Source organism: Petromyzon marinus, chromosome 42 (assembly GCF_048934315.1).
Source record: "Petromyzon marinus isolate PM22_M1 ecotype Great Lakes invasive population chromosome 42, UKy_Petmar_22M1.pri1.0, whole genome shotgun sequence".
Taxonomy (NCBI): Eukaryota; Metazoa; Chordata; class Hyperoartia; order Petromyzontiformes; family Petromyzontidae; genus Petromyzon; species Petromyzon marinus.
This window is the reverse complement of record NC_133708.1, coordinates 8774718-8795584: the sequence shown is the minus strand read 5'-3', so window position 1 is coordinate 8795584 and position 20867 is coordinate 8774718. Positions and strand designations below refer to the sequence as shown.

Below are 20867 nucleotides of genomic sequence, written 5' to 3'. Positions count from 1 at the left end.
TGGGTGGACCTAGGTTTAATTCCCAACTCGGATGCATTCCTGCGTGTAGTTTGTATGTTCTCCCCCTGTTCTGCATGGGATTCCTCCGGATTGTCTACTTACATCCTTGGGGCTGGCTTCAGTGCTTCATCCCATGATTCAATGAAACACACAATGGATCTGGTATTGGCCTAAGATCCCAAAGCTGAAAAATGTCCTGCAATTTACTTTATTGAGATGACCAACAGTGTAATTATAATAACAATTTAAAGTGCACAATTATGTACGATATGATTATGTCATTGGGTCTTGGGGCCGTCCCAAGACCATCAAACAAAGACGATCACAGCATTGCGCGCTTTCAGATGCGCTTCTGCGACCGTCTGGAATGCTCTTCCTTCCGATAGTAGGAATTGACTGGAGCTGTACACGTTTAAATCTAGATCGAAAACGCATTTCTTTAGAACTGCTTTTTTGTGTTTAGTTTGTTATCCTTCCCCCGCACCTCAGATTAGCACGGTTAGCTACATACGGTGTGAAAGAAGTTAAACTTACATACATGTCCTACTGTGTTGTTCTTTCATGAGGGGTGTGATTCATGTGGCCAGCAATTCATATGCAGCGTTGTCTCACCAAATCCATTCCTAAGATAAGAATCCAGACGCATTGGAAATTAGTAATTTGGCTTACCGTTGTGTCGAGCAATTGGTATGGGAATTTACAAGAATAAATTAATTGTTCAGATCGCGTTTTAATTTCTTTTAACTGGTGCCTGAAGAATCTAACCAACGTTTTCTTTTCGGGCAACTCCATTGAATCAAGGATTGGCGCTGGGACTAAATAGATAACAAGAGTAAATATGTGGCTAACAAAAGAAAGTTCGCCAAAGGAAAAATGGCTTGACAGTTTGTTTGTATCGTTTAACACTATAATCATGGTAAGTATGGTTAGATGACTGGCAGACCCACCTGGTTTTTCCAGAATCATGCTTGCCCGGCCACCTTTGTCTTCCTACTGCCCATATTTACACTCCATTCTAGCTATTTCATTCAGGCTAATTCGACTTGGGTTGAGTCCCAGGACCGGTTCAGGCATTCGTCACCGATGTTGGCCATGAGTGGGAGTCGAACTTGTGTCGCTGGGTCCGTCCAGGTGTACATCCTTGGGGCTGGCCTCAGCGTCCACGAGCGATTTGTACACCCGGAGATGCGGCCCCTACACCGCAAGCTCCTGGAGCAGTTCCAGATGATGAGAAGCAGCCTGGCCAGTCAGGTTTGTTCGTTCTATCCACCACCGTAGTTTCCCGCCACGTGCTCCATTTAGTGGGATGCATTTTAACACATTTCAAGCGTGCCACTTACCGCCACGCCACGCTACTTCCCCACTCCACAAACACGCGAACAAGTCTCAGCACGGGACAGGAGGATATCGGAGTGGACAGGTGGCGGCAGCTTTGGCCCAACCTTTTGGAAAGTTTAAGCGAGCCGTAGAATGAAAATAATTTGGTACATTTGGTCTTTTGTGCCGTTCTCAACGCGCAAGGCTATCACTAAGGCGCGACGTTTCACAGTACGAGTCTCGTCTGCCAGTCGCGGGCGATATTGCCACATTGTTTTTTTTTTACCCAATTAAGTAATTTGCACAGAATTTTTTTAAAGTAGTAAATTTGAACCGTGACACCAGCAAACTGTACCGTATCTTTTTCTGGAATAACGTCACGGATTTGTGACGTCCAGTGTGAACAAGACGGCTCTTATGCGTAGTAAATTACACCGGCAGTGTTAACCAGGAGGGCGGCCCTCGAGCTTGAACCACGAACCTCTGCAACAAGTGGCAAACGCACCACCGCTCGGCCATGTCACCATGCACACAGCTCCATGAGCACAAGCGGGTCGTGTTTAATCGTGACCCGATGCGCCGCGACATGCCTACAATTAACATTGGGTGTTATAGATTTTTTTAAAAATCACCACGCATTTACAGCACTTACTGAATTACTCCTTTTCTCTTGTTTTTTCCACATTCAGGACTTAATGTCCATGGGCAGAATCAGTCCGGCGTTTGCCGCAAGCTTGGGCCAACCCAATGTGTTTTCCCCAAACAGCATGAAGATCTTCAACCGACAAAGGTCAGTATGGGTCAGCGATTCCGCGCTTGAAACTCAATCCTTGGCGGCTCGTTTCAGGTCATCGTCTTTACAGGAGTTTTTTTTTTTTTGCACCTTGCAGCTCGCTCAGCCTTCCAGGATCGAATCGCGTTTCATCATCTTCACTGTCGTCCCAGGCTTCTGCCGAGACTGGGAACATGGCAGCCCTCTCCGACAGCCTGGTACGTAGCGCACCAACGTCCCTCGTTATTTGTCGATGTCGCTATGTTGACGCACGTCACAAACCAAGGTTGCAAGCGTCAATGCGTCCCCTCTGTCCGTTCCGTGGTGACGCGATAACTGACCACCAAATATTACAAGTCCATCAGCCTATGGGACCCTTTGAACTATATTTTTTCCAACTGCGTTTGTTTAAGCAGACAAATTGGACCGCCGGTTTTTTATTTTCTAAATTTCATCACCATCGGTTGTGTTGGTCCCAAGGGCCCATAAGCTGATGTACTTAAATGTGTGTTTTTTGTAATGTTTCAACTAAGATTGAAAGCGATAATGCATCCTGTCTGACCGTCTGTCCATTAATTCGTCTGCCTGCCTGTTTGTCTGTTGGGGGGGTTCCCAATTACTCTCGTCAAGATGCGAGGGTGTTATAAGCACACTTTGAAAAATAGCATAACACAGCAGAGGTGTCACATCCATGGACAGGGGGTGGGAACATATCAGAGGGAGGAGAGGAGGCAAGGAGGGATTAGTTGAGAGGAGGGGCCAGGGAAGGTTGGAGGAGGAGGAGCAGGGGGAGGTATAGAGGAGGAGAACAAGATTATGGCCGAGACTGGGAGCACCACGTGTGAATAAAGAGAACCTTTCCCCGTATTTTGAACCTCTGTGTTCCTTCTTACAAAGGTGTCCCAATCGAAACGACATTTAGCTTCAACTGTGTTAATTTCAGGGACTTACACAGTAGAAAACCAGCCAAATTTATCAAAGCATTGCCCAAAACCTGCACTCGTGAATCAGCGCCAGATAATATATTTATTAGCAACTTTACAAACGCAAATTGCGAGGACAGCTACTTGTCATCTCCCGTACTGGAAATAGATACTTTTGCGGACAAACGCGTGTTGAGAAACGTTTCGAAATCCGTGCGTTTGCATGATTCTTCTTCCTTGTCTTGAATCCTTGTTATCAGAACAGCTGTGCTGAAACACGTGTCTGCATCATACTCACCATTATGTCTGCCGCTCGGTCATACGAGCGGATTGTTCCTCGGTTCAGGTTGTGTTTCTACCCAGGGTAATTGTCGTGATTAGTTGTGATTAATGATTGAAGTTTTTATATTTTTAATGAATGATGGCTGATATTCCACACTCCATATTTCTTCCCTGCCGTTTGGCAATTTGCCTACTTATGCATCATATTAACTGGGATTTGTCTATTAATATCAACCCGTGCTGCAATGGACTCTAAAGAAATGCTCTTTAAAGCTTACAACGCACAAGCATAGTGGCTTAGCGATAGCTTTTGTGTGATAAGAATGGTGATGGTGCAAGTAAATGTACTTCAAAAAATTGATACTCATGCTGCCCAAGGTTGTGATTTTTATACTTTGCTGTGAGACTTTTAAGAGATTTTGCATGATAGCATTCATTCAAATAAGCTAACACTGGAATTTTCAACAGTCGCAGAAATTATGGGCACCTAAAAAAAACTGCTTGCACATGCGCATGTGTCATCATCATCATCTTCTGCCAGTGTCCACTGCTGGACAAAGGCCTCCACACTTCATCGCCTTCGCTCACAGCCCGGCGATGCCACAGAACAACAAATGAAGGGACAGAATGTCGCAAGCTAAAGGGAGAGGTTAGGACGACGTTATGATGCAACAATCAGTTCTGGCAGGAGATGATTACAGTTGAACTAAAAACTAAACTTTTTTTTTATTTTACCAGATAGGATCCACTGAGCTCTGTCTTTCTTTTTCAGAAGCGGCCTGGGCCACAAATTATAGCTCAACGAAGTGGCTTACCATCATGTGAAAATGTGATAGCAGCCAAATACTCAGTGTAACGATGACTACTAACTACGGCTGCTCCTACAGTGACTAACGCAGCGCATCCGTTGACTTTGTTGCTTTCTTCCTCTGCAGCAGCCAAGCTCCTCATCATCAAGCTTGAGCTCAGCCCATTCCGTGTCCGCACACATCATAAGCTCCGCTCCGTGCAGCGCCAGAGGTGACGAGTCCACGCTTCACACCCGCAGTGGTAACATCGTGGGGCTACGCGGCGGCGAGATGTTAACTACCTCGCCTGGTATACAGGATGTCGTGGGTTCTGTGCCGTGTTCTCCTCGTGGTCGCGTGGCGTTTTCTCGGGATCCTCCGGTTTTTCGCTCCACATTTACAAACATGCTTTGAGTGTATTCGGCTGCTATAAATTTACACACGATAAGCTTCCACGGTGGGCCTTTCCTGGTAAAATTAAAATAGTTTAACACGTAGGCTTTCGCGACCAATATTAATCATAATAAAGGTTTTTGGGTCAGATCGTGTTATTTATAAATGTGTCTCAACCCTCCACCACCCGACACGGCCAATCAGCAAAAAAGTGTCACGTTGACAAAAGACAAAATAGTTCACTACTTTAGCCCACTGGTGTGTTGAAGAGTGAATCCACAACATTTACAATTTTTGAGTACGAATTTTCGATGGTAATTACATCCAGCATCATCGGGCAATTTGCCAGAATAGTGAAGCCCTCCACCTGCTCCCGGTCTTAAATAGAGCAGCAGGGTGACGTCATCATTTAACCCAATCAGGTGCAGAGATCAGAGAGACACACAGAGAGAGACACACAGAGTTGTCTCTCTCTGCTTGTGTGTCTATCTGTGTGTCTCCGTGGCTGTGTTTTGTCTCTCTCTCAAATTGAGTTCTACCTGCTGACGATTGCTTGTGTTGCATTCGAAACGTCGTATTTTATTATTCAATATATTTTCTTTCCACGTGACTTTACCGAAAGAACCAAAGAGTAAGCATGGGCCCATACGTTCGTTTCATCAAACCTATGTATTTGTTAAGATACATTTTTTTTTTACCATCGAGAACCTTAGGGGTGCAAGGCTGCAGAAAAGGTTAAGAACCAATGATATCGAGGGTGAGCTCCCACTAGTGGAGGCTCTTTCTGCCAGAACTCGCGTGAGCAAACGAACAAGCAATTCCAGGGCTGCACATTTTTCTTTCTTACTTCACTTCACAAGAGCCCGGTGGAAAGCATGAACCCGGAACAAGGGAAGGAGGCGCAGAAATTCCGCAGACCCCAAGTCCCCCAAACTCGGTGTTCACGGCTTTAGGGGGATTGGGTGAAGATTGGTCCCATTGCCCCACCGCTCACGTAGGGCACTGCGAGCGGGGATAGAGGGTTTTTTGTTTGTTTATATGGGGAAGGGAAGACAAGGGAAGATGGACAAAATTAAGGGGGGAAAGGGGTGGACGGAGCGCCCCGGGTGGGTAAAACGTAGCGAGTTCGCATAGTAGGGGGCACAGATGGTGCATCGGCCAGTCATCTCAGTAAGTCAACCCATGGCACCTGCTGCTGAGTCTGTCCCGTGACGTTGCCTTAACGTGCACATGGCCTGGCACAAGCGCCGTGGTGACATCACCACCACTTAGTGGCGAATTGCGATTGTTGTCATTGTTGCTGTTGCACCGGCGTGTGTCGATGCGTCGATGAAGGCTCGCCCATGCTGTCGGACAAGTACCGCCACTGCCGCGACCCCACGGGCCTCTCGGCGCTGATGCGAGACCGCCCGTGCAGCGCGGTCTTCCCCGTCATCTCTGAGCACGGCCAGGTGAGGACCCCGGCCTAGTCCCTGCCCCCCCGCCCCCCCTCCCGCTCCCCCGCCCCCCCCGCCCCCCGCCCGTGATTGACGTTGCCACCTCCTGGGTGCAGATAAAAACGCAACGTGCGAAGAGTGGAGCACTGCTTGTAAATGCATTGTCTTGAGCGGTGTGTGGTTGTTGTTGTTCTTGTTGTCACCACGGGCAGAGTTTCCGGGAGAGCAACGCCCTGTCCAAACTGGATACCTTTATTCATTTATTTTGAGTAGTTTACAATTAAGATGTTTTGTAATTGATTAATTATATAAGCCCGCGATTCCTGATGTGAGGGACAAAGCAAACCCCTGCACCCCACTCCCCCCCCCCCCCAACAAATATGGAAGTCAAACTCTGCCCATGATTGTCAAGCAACTGACAGCGAAGGGACGTTGAATGTCCTGGAAGGGGAAACAGATGTTCATGGTTAGCTATTGATTTTCGCTGACATAATTTTAATTATTATTACTACTACTGTCACACATGCCATGGCTCACTCGGGCTCCATTTAGTGCTGTGATGAATTCTCACTGTTCAGGGTTGAGATTTTTACTGTTTTATGATGCTGGCTGCTGCTAGACTGACCGCTTTCCAATTTGTATCAGACTAACTTTCTCCTGGATGATGGTGTGAGACAAGAGAGTGCAATATGTAGGATTTGGTCTGACCTATATTTGGAGTTTGCATGTTCTCCCCGTGTTTCACATGAATTGTTTCTCTGGGTCCTCAAGATTTTCCCTCCACATTGAGAAACATGCATTGCGATTATTTCGATGATTTTGCTGCTATACATTTCCACATGATGAGCCAATTTCTTTAGCTAACATTTTTTGCCAGGTCGCTTCTGAAAAATAAATTAAAACCTCAGTGATCTTTACCTGGTAATATAACAAAAATTTTACTTAGTTTTCTTTGTATCTTTTAACTGATTTGTCTATCTTTTGTATACTCTCGTATCGTTTGTTGTGGCAACGTTCTGACGCCGTGCCCCTACTGGAAATCTGTGAAAAAGCGCTTTATAGCACATCGGATTCCTCCATTACGAATATATATTCTGATTCTAAATTGCCGCGAGCCTTCGCACATGATCCCCGTCTCCGCAGTCGCGATTTGTCTGGGCGTTTTGAGGGGTGGTTGGGGCCAGAGTCCAGGCAACACCTCCAGCACCAGCGCCCTCAGTCAATGACCGCAGCTCACAGGAGGCTCGTCGTGCATGCACCGATTGTCAAAATTAAGATTTGAATGGGAAATTAAAGTCCTTCTTTGCTCTGAAGTAGGGCCATTGCCCAAATTATCATCTTTTGTACGAGAAAAGATGCCACGGTTTGACAATTGTGTTGATATTTCGTTGTTCGCCACTGCCAACACAGCATCACCATGTAATTTGTTAAATTGACAACAGTGAAATTACAATCAACTTTTAACAAATCGCAATGCTCAAGTCCACCAATCAAAATCCAATTTCCAAGCCCTTCTTGCTACATTATGATCTTGTCTGCTTCATTGAACCATCGGACGTATGCTTTGAATCTCGTTTGTGTTGCCCGTTTCGTATGTTCTATTTCAATTTGTACCGCCCGGCTCGTTTGTACCGCAGGCGGTCATCCCTTCACCTCGCGGCAGCCTTTATCTCGTTTTGAATTCTCTGCTTGTTGCGCTGTTCTCTGTCGGTTCGATTCCAGCAGCCACCAGCGATGCACAGGGCTTTAATCCAGCAGGTGACAGGATCAGGAAAACTCTCCAGTGACCCCAACCTCTCAATGGCTGAGCGCGGTGAGTAGAGAAACAAAGACGGGTGTGAATATACGTACGGTGGCTGAGGATATGCTGATGCCAACAAATTAGTGCACACCAGTATTTAATATCCACGTATGATAATAACGATTCTATGTATATAGGGCTTCTCATCAAGGATCTCAAAGCGCTGTGCAGGACACAGCAGCAACAGCAGACACTCAGCATAATAGAATACACGACGTTTCGATGTCAACACAAGCAACCGTCATCAGGTGTGAAAGAATGCAAGCTCGGAGAGAGACACACATACAGAGAGAGAGAAACACAGACACGGATAGAGACACACAGAGAGAGACAAACACACACAGAGAGACACACATGGCAGAGAGACACACATGGGGGAGAGACGCACAGAGAGACACACGCGCAGAGAGAGACACACATGGGGGAGAGACGCACAGAGAGACGCACGCGCAGAGAGAGACACACATGGAGGAGAGACGCACAGAGAGACACACGCAGAGAGAGACACACATTGGGGAGAGACGCACAGAGAGACACACGCAGAGAGAGACACACACAGAGACACACAGAGAAACAACGCCTCTGTGGCGAGACATTATAGAGAGTGGGGGGGGGGACAGAGAAATTAGCAAGTCAATGAGAGCGGCAGGGGGAGGACCTTCAAATCAAGTCTTTATTCAGCATAATAATAAATATATTATGAATACATTTTAACAATCCATTTACTGCATGAACTAAAAGTTTAATAAGCGGAAGGGTATGAATACGTTTTAAGACTCATTTAAAAACATTTCCACAGGTTCAGAGAGATCCTGATATCTTCTGGAAGAGTGTTCCATAGCCTGGGAGCTACACAGAAAAAAAGCTCGGTCACCCATAGCCCGAAGTCTCGACCTGGGAAATGTACCCTGCCTGTGCTATCGGCATCATGTAATGACTCTCACAGGGCAGTGAAACCTTTCCTGTTATAGAGCCACCCATGGAAGTGGATATCACAGAACTACCCCTGAGATCCCTTCAAGTAATCTCCAGTCCACACTAGATGGCAAGGACTCTCCCATGGGCTCTGCCATATGAATAGTGTTCTTCGCATGACAGCAGTCGAAACCCATTTTTAAATTCTCAGAGCGGGATTTTTTTTTCCAATGAAGTACAGTTGCAAATTTAATAGGGTCGCTTCTTTGGTGCAATCATTGGTGTCCAGGCTGAGAACCGTCAGCTCACTGCGTTTGAGCCATGAACCGTAAAAAAAAAACATTCATAAACTCTCGAAGAGTGGTGCAGAATCGTTACACGGTTGGCTCTCAAGTCCACTACCCTGATCTGAGATGGATCCCTTTGGAGTCAAAACTGTCACGAGGCAACGTTGCACCACGCCGTCCAAGGCGCCGGTGGTTGACGCCGATCCTCAATTGTTGCAGCTGTCCCAGCGGCGCCCAGCAGCTGGAGTCTGGACAGCGGCACCAGGGACATGTCCATCTACATGAAGAGCAAGGGGTCTGTCCTGGGGCCTCCACCCGTGCCCCCCAGGGTTGGACACCCCGGTAAATGGGCGCACGTGTGACACGCAGAGTGCTTGCCACAAATTAACACACAATACCTTGTTGATCTCGTCATCGGCTTTTTGGCTAGCCGTCGAACAAAGATGGCCACCACATCACGTGCTGTCAGATGCACTTCTGTGGCCGTCTGGAAAGCTCTTCCTTCCGATATTGGGAAGCCACTGGAGCTATGCACTTTCAAATCTAGATCCAAAACTAATTTCTTTCGAACTGCTTTTTATGTTTAGTTTGTTGTCCTTCCCCGACACCTCCGATTAGCACGGATGGCTACGTACGGTGCGAAAGAAGTGCAACATACAGTACGTACATCAGGGGTGGCGACACGGCCGAGCATCAGCGCGTTTGCCGCTTGTTGCAGAGGTTTACTGTCCGAGGCCCCGGCCTCCTCGGTTAACCGTAACGTACCACGCGCTGTTGAAGATCTGGCGACGTTTTTTAAACGGAGCCAGCCAAGTGTCCAGGCGTCACTTAGAATATTCCTTAGCAGACCACTCAATTGGATTAACCAGTGGCAACGTCGGCTGCCCTGTGGGCAGACTCATGCCCTCCTGCAGACAGGTGTTGTGGTCACCTTGCACCGCGCAGGACCAATCTGCCATTAAATGCACCTGCAATTAGCATGGTTGGCTACGTACAGCACGAAAGAAGTTCAACATACATACATAGATTAGCAGGTCCTCTGGGTAAACAAAAAAAAAAACCACTGCAGACTAAAACGTTTCGTTAGCTCTGTGGGCACAAGATGATGATAATAATTGTATTTGAAAACGGCATCGTTCATGAAAATCGCGACTCAAATCGAGCCAAAACCTCACTTGGCGTTGGCGCAATGGAATCGTTCTTGTCAACTGATTTATCGCCTGTGAATTCTCTGTCCCAGGAATGCTCCCCATTGGGTTTGAGGCGTTCCACCAGCAAATCACTGACATTCCCCCAGCACTGCCCATGCGTAACCTACACAAGGTACGTGTCTGCAGTCGGAGACCAAAATTGTAATCGTAGCGGATGATGGTTAAATCGTCTGACTCATCGTGGGCGTCACCCCTCCCAATTGCCCTTGCCGTGATTGTGACCGCATTGGTTTCGCATTGCCTCCAGTTGTCATTTGTCGTCGTCACCATTCGTGCGGCGGCAATTTACCGGTCGTCGCTCCGCACCTTTTAACTTACGCGCATTTGCCATAATTACTTTGCGTTCACGGATCCATAAGAACATTATCATGCTTTTTTGATCGTACGTGGTTGTTTGTGTGCTAATGCAGGACAATATTGTAATCGTATTGTTATTAACAAACACAGTACATCTGAAAGGCTTTGTTCATATGGTAATAACTAACAGCAATGTAATTATTAGAAATGTTTTTGTTGATCTGACTCATTACCGAACAAAAATTGCCTCTCGATGGTTTGGTGGCTCAGTGGACTGGACCTCAAAACCTCCAGCAAGGTTCTTTGCCACCATCTCTGGGAACCTGGCTTCTGCTCAGGCTCAGGCAGGAGCGACAGGAACCAATTCTACTCTGGTAGCTGCTCAAGTATCTCGCGCATGCGCCGAGTCCATGTCATAAAGCCTTCCCCAAAAAACGTTCCGTATCGACCCCCCCTCCTTAAACCGGTGTCGTCAGCTTTTGCCATGCTCGCTGAGCAATGGGAAATCGATGGAAGGAAATTTAATTCCTCTCCCCACCCCCCACGCCCACCCTACCCCAACAAAAAAAACCTTTGGAACGAAAGTAACACGGTCTGCTTTCTTAACATCTCGTGGTGGCGAGATGTGACTTCCCTCGCCTGGTATGCGGGAGGTCGTGGGTTCGATCCCGACCCTGCCGCCTGCTGCATATTTGGAGTTTGCGTGTTTTCTCCCCGTGGTCGTGTGGATTTTTCTCCGGGCCCTTCGGTTTTTCTCTCCACGTTTAGAATCAACGTGCATTTCGAGTATGTTTGGCTGCAATACATTTCCACGTGATAAGCCACTTCGTTGAGCTACCATTTGTGGTCAGGTCGCTTTGGAAAAAAAATCGATATAGCTTAGTGGGCCTTACCTGGTGAAATTAAAAAAAGTTTGATAGTTCTCATGAACACAGTTGCCCTGAGTGTTTTCCTGGTCCTATTGAGCTTGCCCGGTTCACATATTTCACCGTACCTCACTCCGTGTCACTCCATTGCATCGTGCTAAGACCATGCCCACTGAATCACCGGACCTCACCCTGTTATTGTCTGACGAAGGGTTAGGAGAGCTAGGAAGTGAATTGTCTCAAGGCCCTTTCACGCTGGATCAGTTTTCTCATCGGCAGAGTGTGAACCAGGGGTGGGGAACGTCCGGCCCGCGGGCCGTACAAGGCCCGAAAAATCATTTGGTGTGGCCCTGCCAAGGCAGTTCCAGCCATCACATTAAGGGGTGGGCTAATTAAATGTTTGACCAAATATAACAGGCTAATTTTTAAGTTGATAATTTTGTATGGCCCGCGAATGATGTTATAAATATCCAAATGGCCCTTGGCAGAAAAAAGGTTCCCCACCCCTGGTGTAAACCATCCACGCCCCTCCGCAGCCCACACAGCCGCGTTGTGGACGTTGGCGGTGCCCTCCTCGTGCACGGCTCCAGGTGGTCAATATGTAGATTGCAGACAGGGTCCCGTTAAGCCTACGGTCCGTAAACCACCGTGTAATTAAAGGTTTCACCGTCGGTATAATCGGAATTTACGTCACCCCACTGAAGAGAGAAAACCGCAGACTCCAAAAATGCCACGAGTTTTATCCAAAATACCGTGGCTGTCTCTTAGGCATGCCTAGACATGTTGGGGGCATTTAGACACCTGTGACACCCACGGTGGCTGCGCGCATGCCCCAGATGAGACACTCAGGTCGAGTTATGACCAACTTCGAGCACATAAAAGCATAAATCGGCATGCAGCACAGCATTCCTTTGACTTTATTCTTATACTCCGGCGGCAGGAGAATTGATTCGTTAACATTCTGGCTGCTGTCAATAAGTGCCAACTGTTTTGTGACCATGGTGTAGCAATTAGCGAATTGGCCATTGGTAAACTTATATGTGTTTGCGTCCAACTGCATTGCACTGGCCCCGGAATTCCAGCGCGGCCTGTGAATGTTTCCAAGCAAAAGCTATCGCGTGCGATACTGCGCTTAACAATCCTGCCAGAGAACTCCGCGAACATGCAGGGGTCCTTCACACGACACGCGTTCCGGGTGTTCATGTCCACACGTTTCTCTGTCCTGCTGCAGCACGCTTGCACACGCAGGGATGTATATTCACCGGCTGTAATTGAAATCCAACACTTTCTGTACGTGATTAGAAGAAAAAAAACCCCGTAATAACGTGGAATGTGTGCCGGCTGGAAACAGATAGAAATAACAAGATGCAAAGGTGTGTGCGACTCACAAATAGCGTGACGAGGTGAAGTGCATTCTACCAGCAACGTGGCGGTCACACGATATGCACGCAAACAGCGGCAGTCGTGCCTATGTGGAGTTCGTGAGCGCACCTTTGCGTGCTGTTATTTCCACCGGCTGCAAACGAGCGACGGGACGGAGGGAGCGAAAGAGAGAAACGAGGACCGGTTGCTTGTGCCGCAGATGTCCCTGCGTTCGCTGGCGGGCTCGCCGACGGGCCAAACGACAGCCGCACGCGAGCTCAACTGCAGCCACTCCACCCTGTCAGCGAGCGCCAGCAGCGGCGTGTCCTCGCTCAGCGACTGCGTGTCGCTGGCGGGGGGAGCGGCAGCGCCCGGCGCGACACCCCAGGGCGGTGAGGTCCCGCTGCCTAAGGACGAGGCCTCCCCGCCAGAGCCCGACGCCGGCGCCCAGCCGCCGGGGCCGCAGCACCAGCGGCACAACAGCGGCGGCAGCAGCAGCAGCCACCACAGCCACCACCATCACCACCACCACCACCACAACAGCAACCACCACCACCAGCAGCAGCAGCAGCATCAGCAGCAGCAGCAGCAGCACCACCACCACCACACGCACCCACACCACCGGCAGCACCCACCGCAGCCCCCTCGTAGCCGCTCGGAGCCCAACACGGTGGGGCAGCGGCCCACCACGCCCCGCGCCCGGACACCGCAGCCGTGCCGCGACGGCGCCGGGGGTGGCGGCAGCTCCAACCGCAGCGACAGCAACGACAGCAACGACAGCTCCCCAAGCAGCGGCGGCGGCGGCGGCGGCAGGCCCAACACCCTGCCCAAAGCCAAGACGCTGTCGCCGCAGACGTCGATGTACAGCGAGAGCCACCTGTGAAGGCGCCGAATAGAATTAGAGAGGAAATGCGAAATGCGGTGGTGACGGGAGCGTGCGCTGTCGATCCAGATCGGTCCCGTGAATTTCAGACGGTTCGTCATGCGCCTCTTGATTTAAGCCACAGTAAAAGTCTAGAGGTTGTGCCCCCTTGATTACGTCCTCGCGCCAACTCCTGGTGAGAAGGGCCTCGGCTAGAGTAAGCTCTAGCCGAGCCCCTTCTCGAGGGTGTTTTTGGCCTGCTCTTCCATGCTGCCTAGATGTCTTTGGAGATGTGGGAGTACCCACACTTTGCCCCACCGCACACGGCCTGCCGATCCGACTAACCGCAGGGTATCCATTCATGCCGGTGGGTGGACAAATGTGGGGGGGATTTGCGAAACTTGCCCCGCAATTTCAACTTTAGCCACAGCGCTTGCGTGAATTTACCGCACGAGGGAAAGATGGGTTTATGTTTTTGATTACTTCTTTGACGAATGTAGTTGTAGAATTTAAAGGTATAAGCATAGGGCATGAGGTTTATTTATTAGTATTTCTGTCATGAAATATTCATGGTAATTTGGTTGGGTTTTTTTTTTTGTAGCCAGATATGGACAAGGTTGAATAATTAAAACAGAATGTGTTAAACAAGAAAGCACAGCATGACTTGTGGCGAGAATCAATAATCTGCTGAATTGTTTCATAAAAAAAAGTTGCCTTTTCCGAGTGGACCTTGTTAAAAAAAAATATATCAAAAGGAAAAAAATACCACAGGTACGCAAAATTTAGTTAACATCATCAAGAGCAAAACATTTATATGAACCCCGATACTGCCGATTTTGTGTTCACATTTGTTCACGAGTATAAACACTGTAAAAAAAAGTGAGACATTTGCTCAAAATGTAAAAAAAAAACCTTGCACCTTGAATGTTAGTAAATATTAGATTGTTTTCTCTCCGGCAGATCCGCCAATTCTCCCTTACGCGTGTCACATTTAACATGAGCCCCCATATTCACCAATGCTTTTTTTACAGCAGTAATGCACTTGTTCATGGTCTTGCTGTCTGTGCGCGGTCGGCTACGTACGGTGCGAAAGAAGATCAACGTGCGCACATTAATGCTGTTCTGACCCCATCCTGCTATCGTCGTTGGCTCGATACAAGTGAGAGAGTTCTGGGGGTTTTTTTTCGGGTTTGTGTATTTTTTCCGAATGCTTCTGGCGCATCACAACGAGGAGGGCGCCAAGGGCCTGGAGGTAGACAAACAAGGCGCGGAATGGATTCGTGTCGTTTGCATGCATTGCGCTGTGTTCATCCTGCGATGTTGCAGATTGCCTTCGAGCGTAGATCTCTCTGTGGTTTTTCTAAGTTGGTGTACGTCGTCTGCGTCTGCTGCTGCTGTGCTTGCAGTAGCGGGAGTAGAAGCAATTTAAACATGGTGAAACATGCTTCGTGGGTAACGTAAGACTCTTATAAACCTAATTGTGGTTGTGGTAAAAAAAAAAAATTCTAAACATGTTTTTACATATTTTTTTCGTGTTTTAAGTTTAATACCTGAAAAGTTCCCAGATAATGGTGGACGCTTAATTATTTATCATCATTATTATTATTATCATCACGTGTCATTTTTACCACTGGTAAAAACGTTAACAATTGCTTTTGTATTTTAAAGTGGTTAAAAAGTGGTATGACTTCATCAGGTTGTGTAGTAGTTGCTATTGTTCAGCCACGGAACTCTGAATATGACTACTGAGCTTTTAATCACATGACTTGGCAGTGGTTAGGGGTACTGTAAACATTAGCAGCGTTCTATTCTAGATGGTAAACTACTTCAGAGTTTACAGGGCTCTAGAAATGTTTTCTAACCAGTCTTTATCATGTCATTAGTGGTATGCTTGAGTTTTTGCGTGTATTCTTGATTTATGTTTTAAATATACATTGATGAATGCATTAAAACATAAACTTTGAGCAGTGAACATTAAAAAAATAATTGGGTCGGGTAGAGTGAATTCATGAGATCGTAAAGTAAACGGCACTTTAAATTTGTGTAACATTTTTTTATGCAAACAAGAAGAATTTATATTAAAAAAACATCTATTTACTTTGTGTCATGGTTTTAAAACACATTTAGTGTCGCATTTTATTAACTGGCCATTCGGGGTGTAACGATTCAGGGCCCCCCCCCCTCGCGAATCGATTAATTGTCTGTGATTCAGAGTCACGATTCGATACCATAATCAATTTTTTTGTAACATTGCAGTGAATGTAAGTGGCATCTCGTGGCTGCAACAGTCACATGAACCCATGGCCACATACAACATTAACTCTTGGTAAAACGTCAACAACAACAAAATCTACGTATGTCAACTTAAAAATCATTAGTTATGGAATCGATGCATCGTTACACCTCTCCTAGCCACACTTATCCATTTGAGTAGCAATCTATATGAGTAGTTTTATCATCCCACATCTCATTAAGAGGGATTCAACTTATTCTCTGTTCGCGTGACACATTCTACTATACACCGTGCTTTAATTAATATTCCTACATCAACGGAACCGCAACATTTAAGTTTTAGTTAAAATAAATGATTGTAGTACGACCTTAAAACTGTAACCCAAAAAATATTGTGATATTAACAATCAAATTACTGGGTTAAAGTTGGTGATCACGTCCCATATGCTGTACCTTTTGTATACCTACTGCCCAGTGGAAGTGGACTGAAATATGTACAGAAGTGTTGGTAACCCTCTTTCTGCATTGCTGTACATTTTTATCTGCCTGGTATTCGCTTAACATGCCTAGTTTGCAGTGACGTCTAAGTGAATATGCAGTAAATTGGTGCATGTTCCGTGCGGTTAACAAAAGCATTTATTGTACAGTATAGTTTTACGTATATTCTGCACTTTGTTAAAGGTTTCTATAATGTTATCGGCAGGGCAAAGAGGAGCAATGGTTTAACAACACCTCATTTCCTTTTGGAGTAAAAAAAAAAACCTTTTCATTTATTTTTTTACATTAAACAGTAAAATCAAAACAAAAACACGAGTGTGCATGAATGCTCGAATTTAAAACTGCCAAGACATTGGTTTTTACTCCAAACTTGAGTGTGATCACCCCCACCCCCTCCAAAAATGCATGTCAATGCCGACCTTCAAATGCAATCACATTTCCGCACCGCTATTTTTTTTCTCTCCAACTAAACCCACAATTTGGCACGCACCAAAGCCGGCATTCACAGCTCATACGAAGTGCACATTATTTGAGCAGTTTTATTCTTAAGCGTTTTTTTTTGGGAGGGCCCATTGTTTCACTTCTAGGCTCAGGGCGTCTCCGGCGAGTGGCACACACACACAACGTCGTGTGTGTGTGCCACTGCACATTTCCACTGGGCCCTGCTGCTTGTGTCGTGGGCCCAGCGTTGCGTTTACAATGATCGAGTTGTAACCCCCCCCCCAGCCCTCCCAACCATCTACCGTGCCATTGGTATCTAAGCCATTGACCTGATCGTAAGCTCGCCCGCTGGTTCAAATTAATTATCCACGGCAAGACATTTCGGATTTGACTTTTCGGATGCGTTTTACTAAACACGGTTCGTTGGGGGCGGAGGACTGCCATGCCTGAGTGAGAGACATGAGAAGAGTGGAATATTTGTAAAAGATGACTGTTCGCTCGTGGGGGGGGGGGGGGGGGAAGAGTTGTATCATAACGGTGAGCTGTACAGTGCAGTAACAACTGTGTTATATCTTAAATCTAATAAATCTTAGCAGGAATGCTGATTAAAAAAAAATTCCTTTGCGCGTGTCCATTGGAAGTTTACTGCGACCCAACCACCGCTTTCTCCCTGCGTGATCGTGGCTGGCTCTTTGTGAGTCCACTGCTGGATTAGGGATTCTCCCACAGCGTGGGGGTCAAAGGGGATTATTGAACCATAGTTAACCGCGCTGATCATTGCCGGTAGACGTGTCAGCATCTACGTGACAACAGAACTGTGGATGATGCTGCACTGCCCTCTGCTGCCCAAAAAGTAGGCCCACAAACTAAACGAAAAGTAAACTAATTTTTATTTCGCCAGGTAAGGTTCACTGGAGCTATAGAGCTATTTTTTTTTTTTCAAAAGCGGCCTGGCCACAAATGATAGCCCAATTAAAGTGGCTTATCGTGTGGGAATGTATAACAGCCAACTACTTTAAACGCATACTCGTTATACATGTGGAGGGAAAATCCCAGAGGACTCGAGGAACAATACACGCGACCACGGGGAGATCGGGAGACACCGCAAACTCCAAATATACAGCAGGCGTCAGGGGCGGGATCGAACCCACTACCCCCTGTATACCAGGTGAGGAAGTTAACATCTCCTAGCCACCGTGGCGCCCAAGCCCTATGCATGGCAGTCGCCTGTCCCCCAGTACTCTACTGTATTGTACAGAATTATATATCAAGTCTGACGAGATCTGGTGCATTCAAGGTAATTTGATTATCTACTACTTAAGGCAATGTTGAAGAGGTCACTATGGTCCAATGCCTTTGATGTCACCACACCTCCTTCCCTCTGATAGATCACGTAGTTGTCAATTCGACATTCGACCCCCCTAGCTCCACTCTCACATGAGCCGCTTCAGGGTGGATTTTGGCCAAATCTTTCAGGTTAGGCAGACGTCGTAGAATAGTTGGGAGTACCCACACTTTACTCTAACCCCACATGACCTAACAATCGACTAATTGTGGTGTTACCCGTTAACGTTGCTGTAGTTTGGTATAAATGTTCTACGTTCATACGACAGCATCCTGTTCCTGTTTGTATTGTTATTAATGAACCGTGGTCATCCTTTGGAGAGACTTCTGCACCGTGGGAATTGTGGGACGTATGTCATTTGCTACCATATCAGAAATGTGGACATTGGCGAGTGTGCCAAAGAAGCGTGGCGAGAGATTCCACTTAGGGACTGGAAAATAAGTAATTGGCTAACGGAGCACAGAGGTGGAGCAATGAAGAAGAGACGCCAACAGGAGCTGCATGGATTGTTGCATCGCGAAACCATCTCGATTACAAACTCATTTTTTTGGAACTGCTTTTTGTGTTTAATTTGGTGTCCTTCCCCCCTCCCCCACGCACCTTCGATAAGCACGGTTGGCTACGTACGGTGTGAAATAAGTTCAACATACGTACACACAGATGGTGATGGCTTGGGATGTAATCATGGATGATAATGATGATGACTCAGGGCTACTGACACAGATTAAAAAAGCACCCTCCAATTAAATATATTTTGTTTGGGGCAAGGAGACACTGACTTTAATCATTCATGGTCTACATAAGAGAAAGGTGGGAGTCCAATTACACCGACTTTCATGATGATATAACCCTAGCCAGAATATATCACTGTGAGTGCACGAAGGTCCCTTTGTTGGGGAGACTCGGGAGTAAGGGGGCTCCTGTGTAATTCTGGACATAGCATTGAAAAGGATTACACTCCAATAAAGGGCTATACGGTTACTAGGAAGCAGCATCAGTCGTAACCATGTGCTTTAAGCGTCCAGCTTGCTAAATGTAAGGTCAATATTTCACAACCGACTACATATATTAGATACCATTCAGGGGTAAGTCAACAGGGCTTGGCCGATCCCTGCCGTGAGAGCCAATGGGGGGATGTCCCCACTGGCTCGTCACCGCCAGCAGAGATGAGAAACGACTGCCCAATACAATAAAACATCGCCGAGTTGGACTCGACTATGTCAGAATTCGGGGGTAAGCCGAAAAGCTTCTAGACGTCAATACAATGTTAAAACATTTAAAAAACGTAAACCAAAACAATGACTTTGACGGAGCCACCAATTATGCAGTGCACCTCCGATTAGCACGGTTGGCTACGTACGGTGCGAAAGAAGTTCAACATCGGGTACATACGTTGTGCGGTAGGAGATGGTGTGCGAGTTTGCACAAGCAACCCTAAAATATATAAATGCTTGCTGTGTACACAGTACGGGCAAGAGGGGCCCATCTCCTTCGTGAATGTAAACTTTAAAGACAAGCCACAGTAGTAGTGCGTTTGTGGCAAATGCAACGAAAACTCTGCGCCGTTTACAAAACCGCGTTAAGTCTGCACTCCTGCAACAGAGGAGGAGGAGGAAGAGCGAAACCAACGCCAACTCTCCCCTTAAGAAGCGTCGCCTCGTCGTGGCGAGCAGAACTCGACAGTGGCATTTAGCTCGTGGTCGTAGTGGAGTCATAGGGGCCGTCCATAAATGACGTCACGCACCTAGGGGGGGGGGAGTCAGACATTTGTGACGATGTGTGACGAGGTGGGGGGGGGAGTTTGAGAAATGTGACGTCACATCAAAATGTGCAACTTTAAATAAATATAGACAACACGTTCTACTTAATTAAATAGACTTTTTAATAAATGTTGTCTTCTACAACATCAGAGTGCAGCGCCACATTAAATACGCACTACAATGACAATAGTTTAAAGCGATTTGAAGCATGTTTCTTTTTTTTTGGGGGGGGGGGGGGACAGAGCTTTGTGACGTCATATTTGAGGGGGGTCTGACTTTTTGTGACGCCGTGTGACGAGGTGGGGGGGGGGGTCAAAAATCGTCCAAAATCGCGTGACGTCATTTATGGACGGCCCTACACGCAAGAACAGAACGTCCTGCGCGTATCTGTTGTATGCATGTAGTTGGGACTATGCTCCTTTAAACGTCACGTCTGAACTGATCTTTAATTCCTGCATCGTGAATGTCATTTCGTAAGCATTGTCCAATTCAATCGTGAAATAATAATACTGTATAAGCAACAATATAATTACGATATTTTGCAAAGTGGACAATTGGATTCCCGTCGTTAAATAAAACAAAATGTCAATCTCCGTTGGCAGTGGTGCACAAGGATAAAAAAGAGAGAGATTAGTCAATAACAGGGCCTTACAAGGAGATAGCTAAAACGTGTAATGGTTCAGGCTGTCTTTCTTACTGGTAGGAACCTCCTGGTTACACCGGCCCACAGGGGATTATTGTGTCCGTCCGTCCGTCGTGCATCCAAAAATGGGAGGGGTGGGGCTGGGTGGAGAGGGGAGGGTGGGGAGGGGCTCGGTGGGGAGGGTGGGGAGGGTGGGGAGGGGATGGGTGGGGAGGGTGGGGAGGGGCTGGGTGGGGAGGGTGAGGAGGGGCTGGGTAGGGAGGGGCTGGGTGGGAGGGGTGGGGCTGGGTGAGGAGGGTGGGGCTGGGAGGGGAGGGGCTGGGAGGGGAGGGTGAGGGGTGGGGCTGGGTTTGGGGTGGGAGGGGTGGGGCTGGGTGGGGAGGGGCTGGTCACCCCGTGGTGCCCTTATAAAACTCACGCCGGCTTGTACCCGCCC

General features: G+C 47.3%; 1 protein-coding gene across 9 annotated transcripts in view; it reads left to right on the top strand.

The window, feature by feature from the left end:
* DOCK3 (dedicator of cytokinesis 3) overlaps positions 1-17192 on the top strand; it is a 237977-nt gene extending 220785 nt beyond the window's left edge. For 7 of the 9 annotated variants that reach the window (XM_032969863.2, XM_032969867.2, XM_032969866.2 and 4 more), the window contains 9 exons: positions 1132-1251; positions 2007-2107; positions 2208-2307; positions 4230-4314; positions 5811-5926; positions 7634-7724; positions 9134-9256; positions 10155-10237; positions 12871-17192. In XM_032969863.2, the coding sequence (XP_032825754.2) occupies positions 1132-1251; positions 2007-2107; positions 2208-2307; positions 4230-4314; positions 5811-5926; positions 7634-7724; positions 9134-9256; positions 10155-10237; positions 12871-13533 (1482 nt within the window). In that variant the 3' untranslated portion in view covers positions 13534-17192. The remainder of the gene's footprint in view (positions 1-1131; positions 1252-2006; positions 2108-2207; positions 2308-4229; positions 4315-5810; positions 5927-7633; positions 7725-9133; positions 9257-10154; positions 10238-12870) is intronic. The other 2 variants (XM_076073502.1, XM_032969862.2) reach the window with 1 other exon arrangement.
* Positions 17193-20867: the final 3675 nt, after the last annotated feature.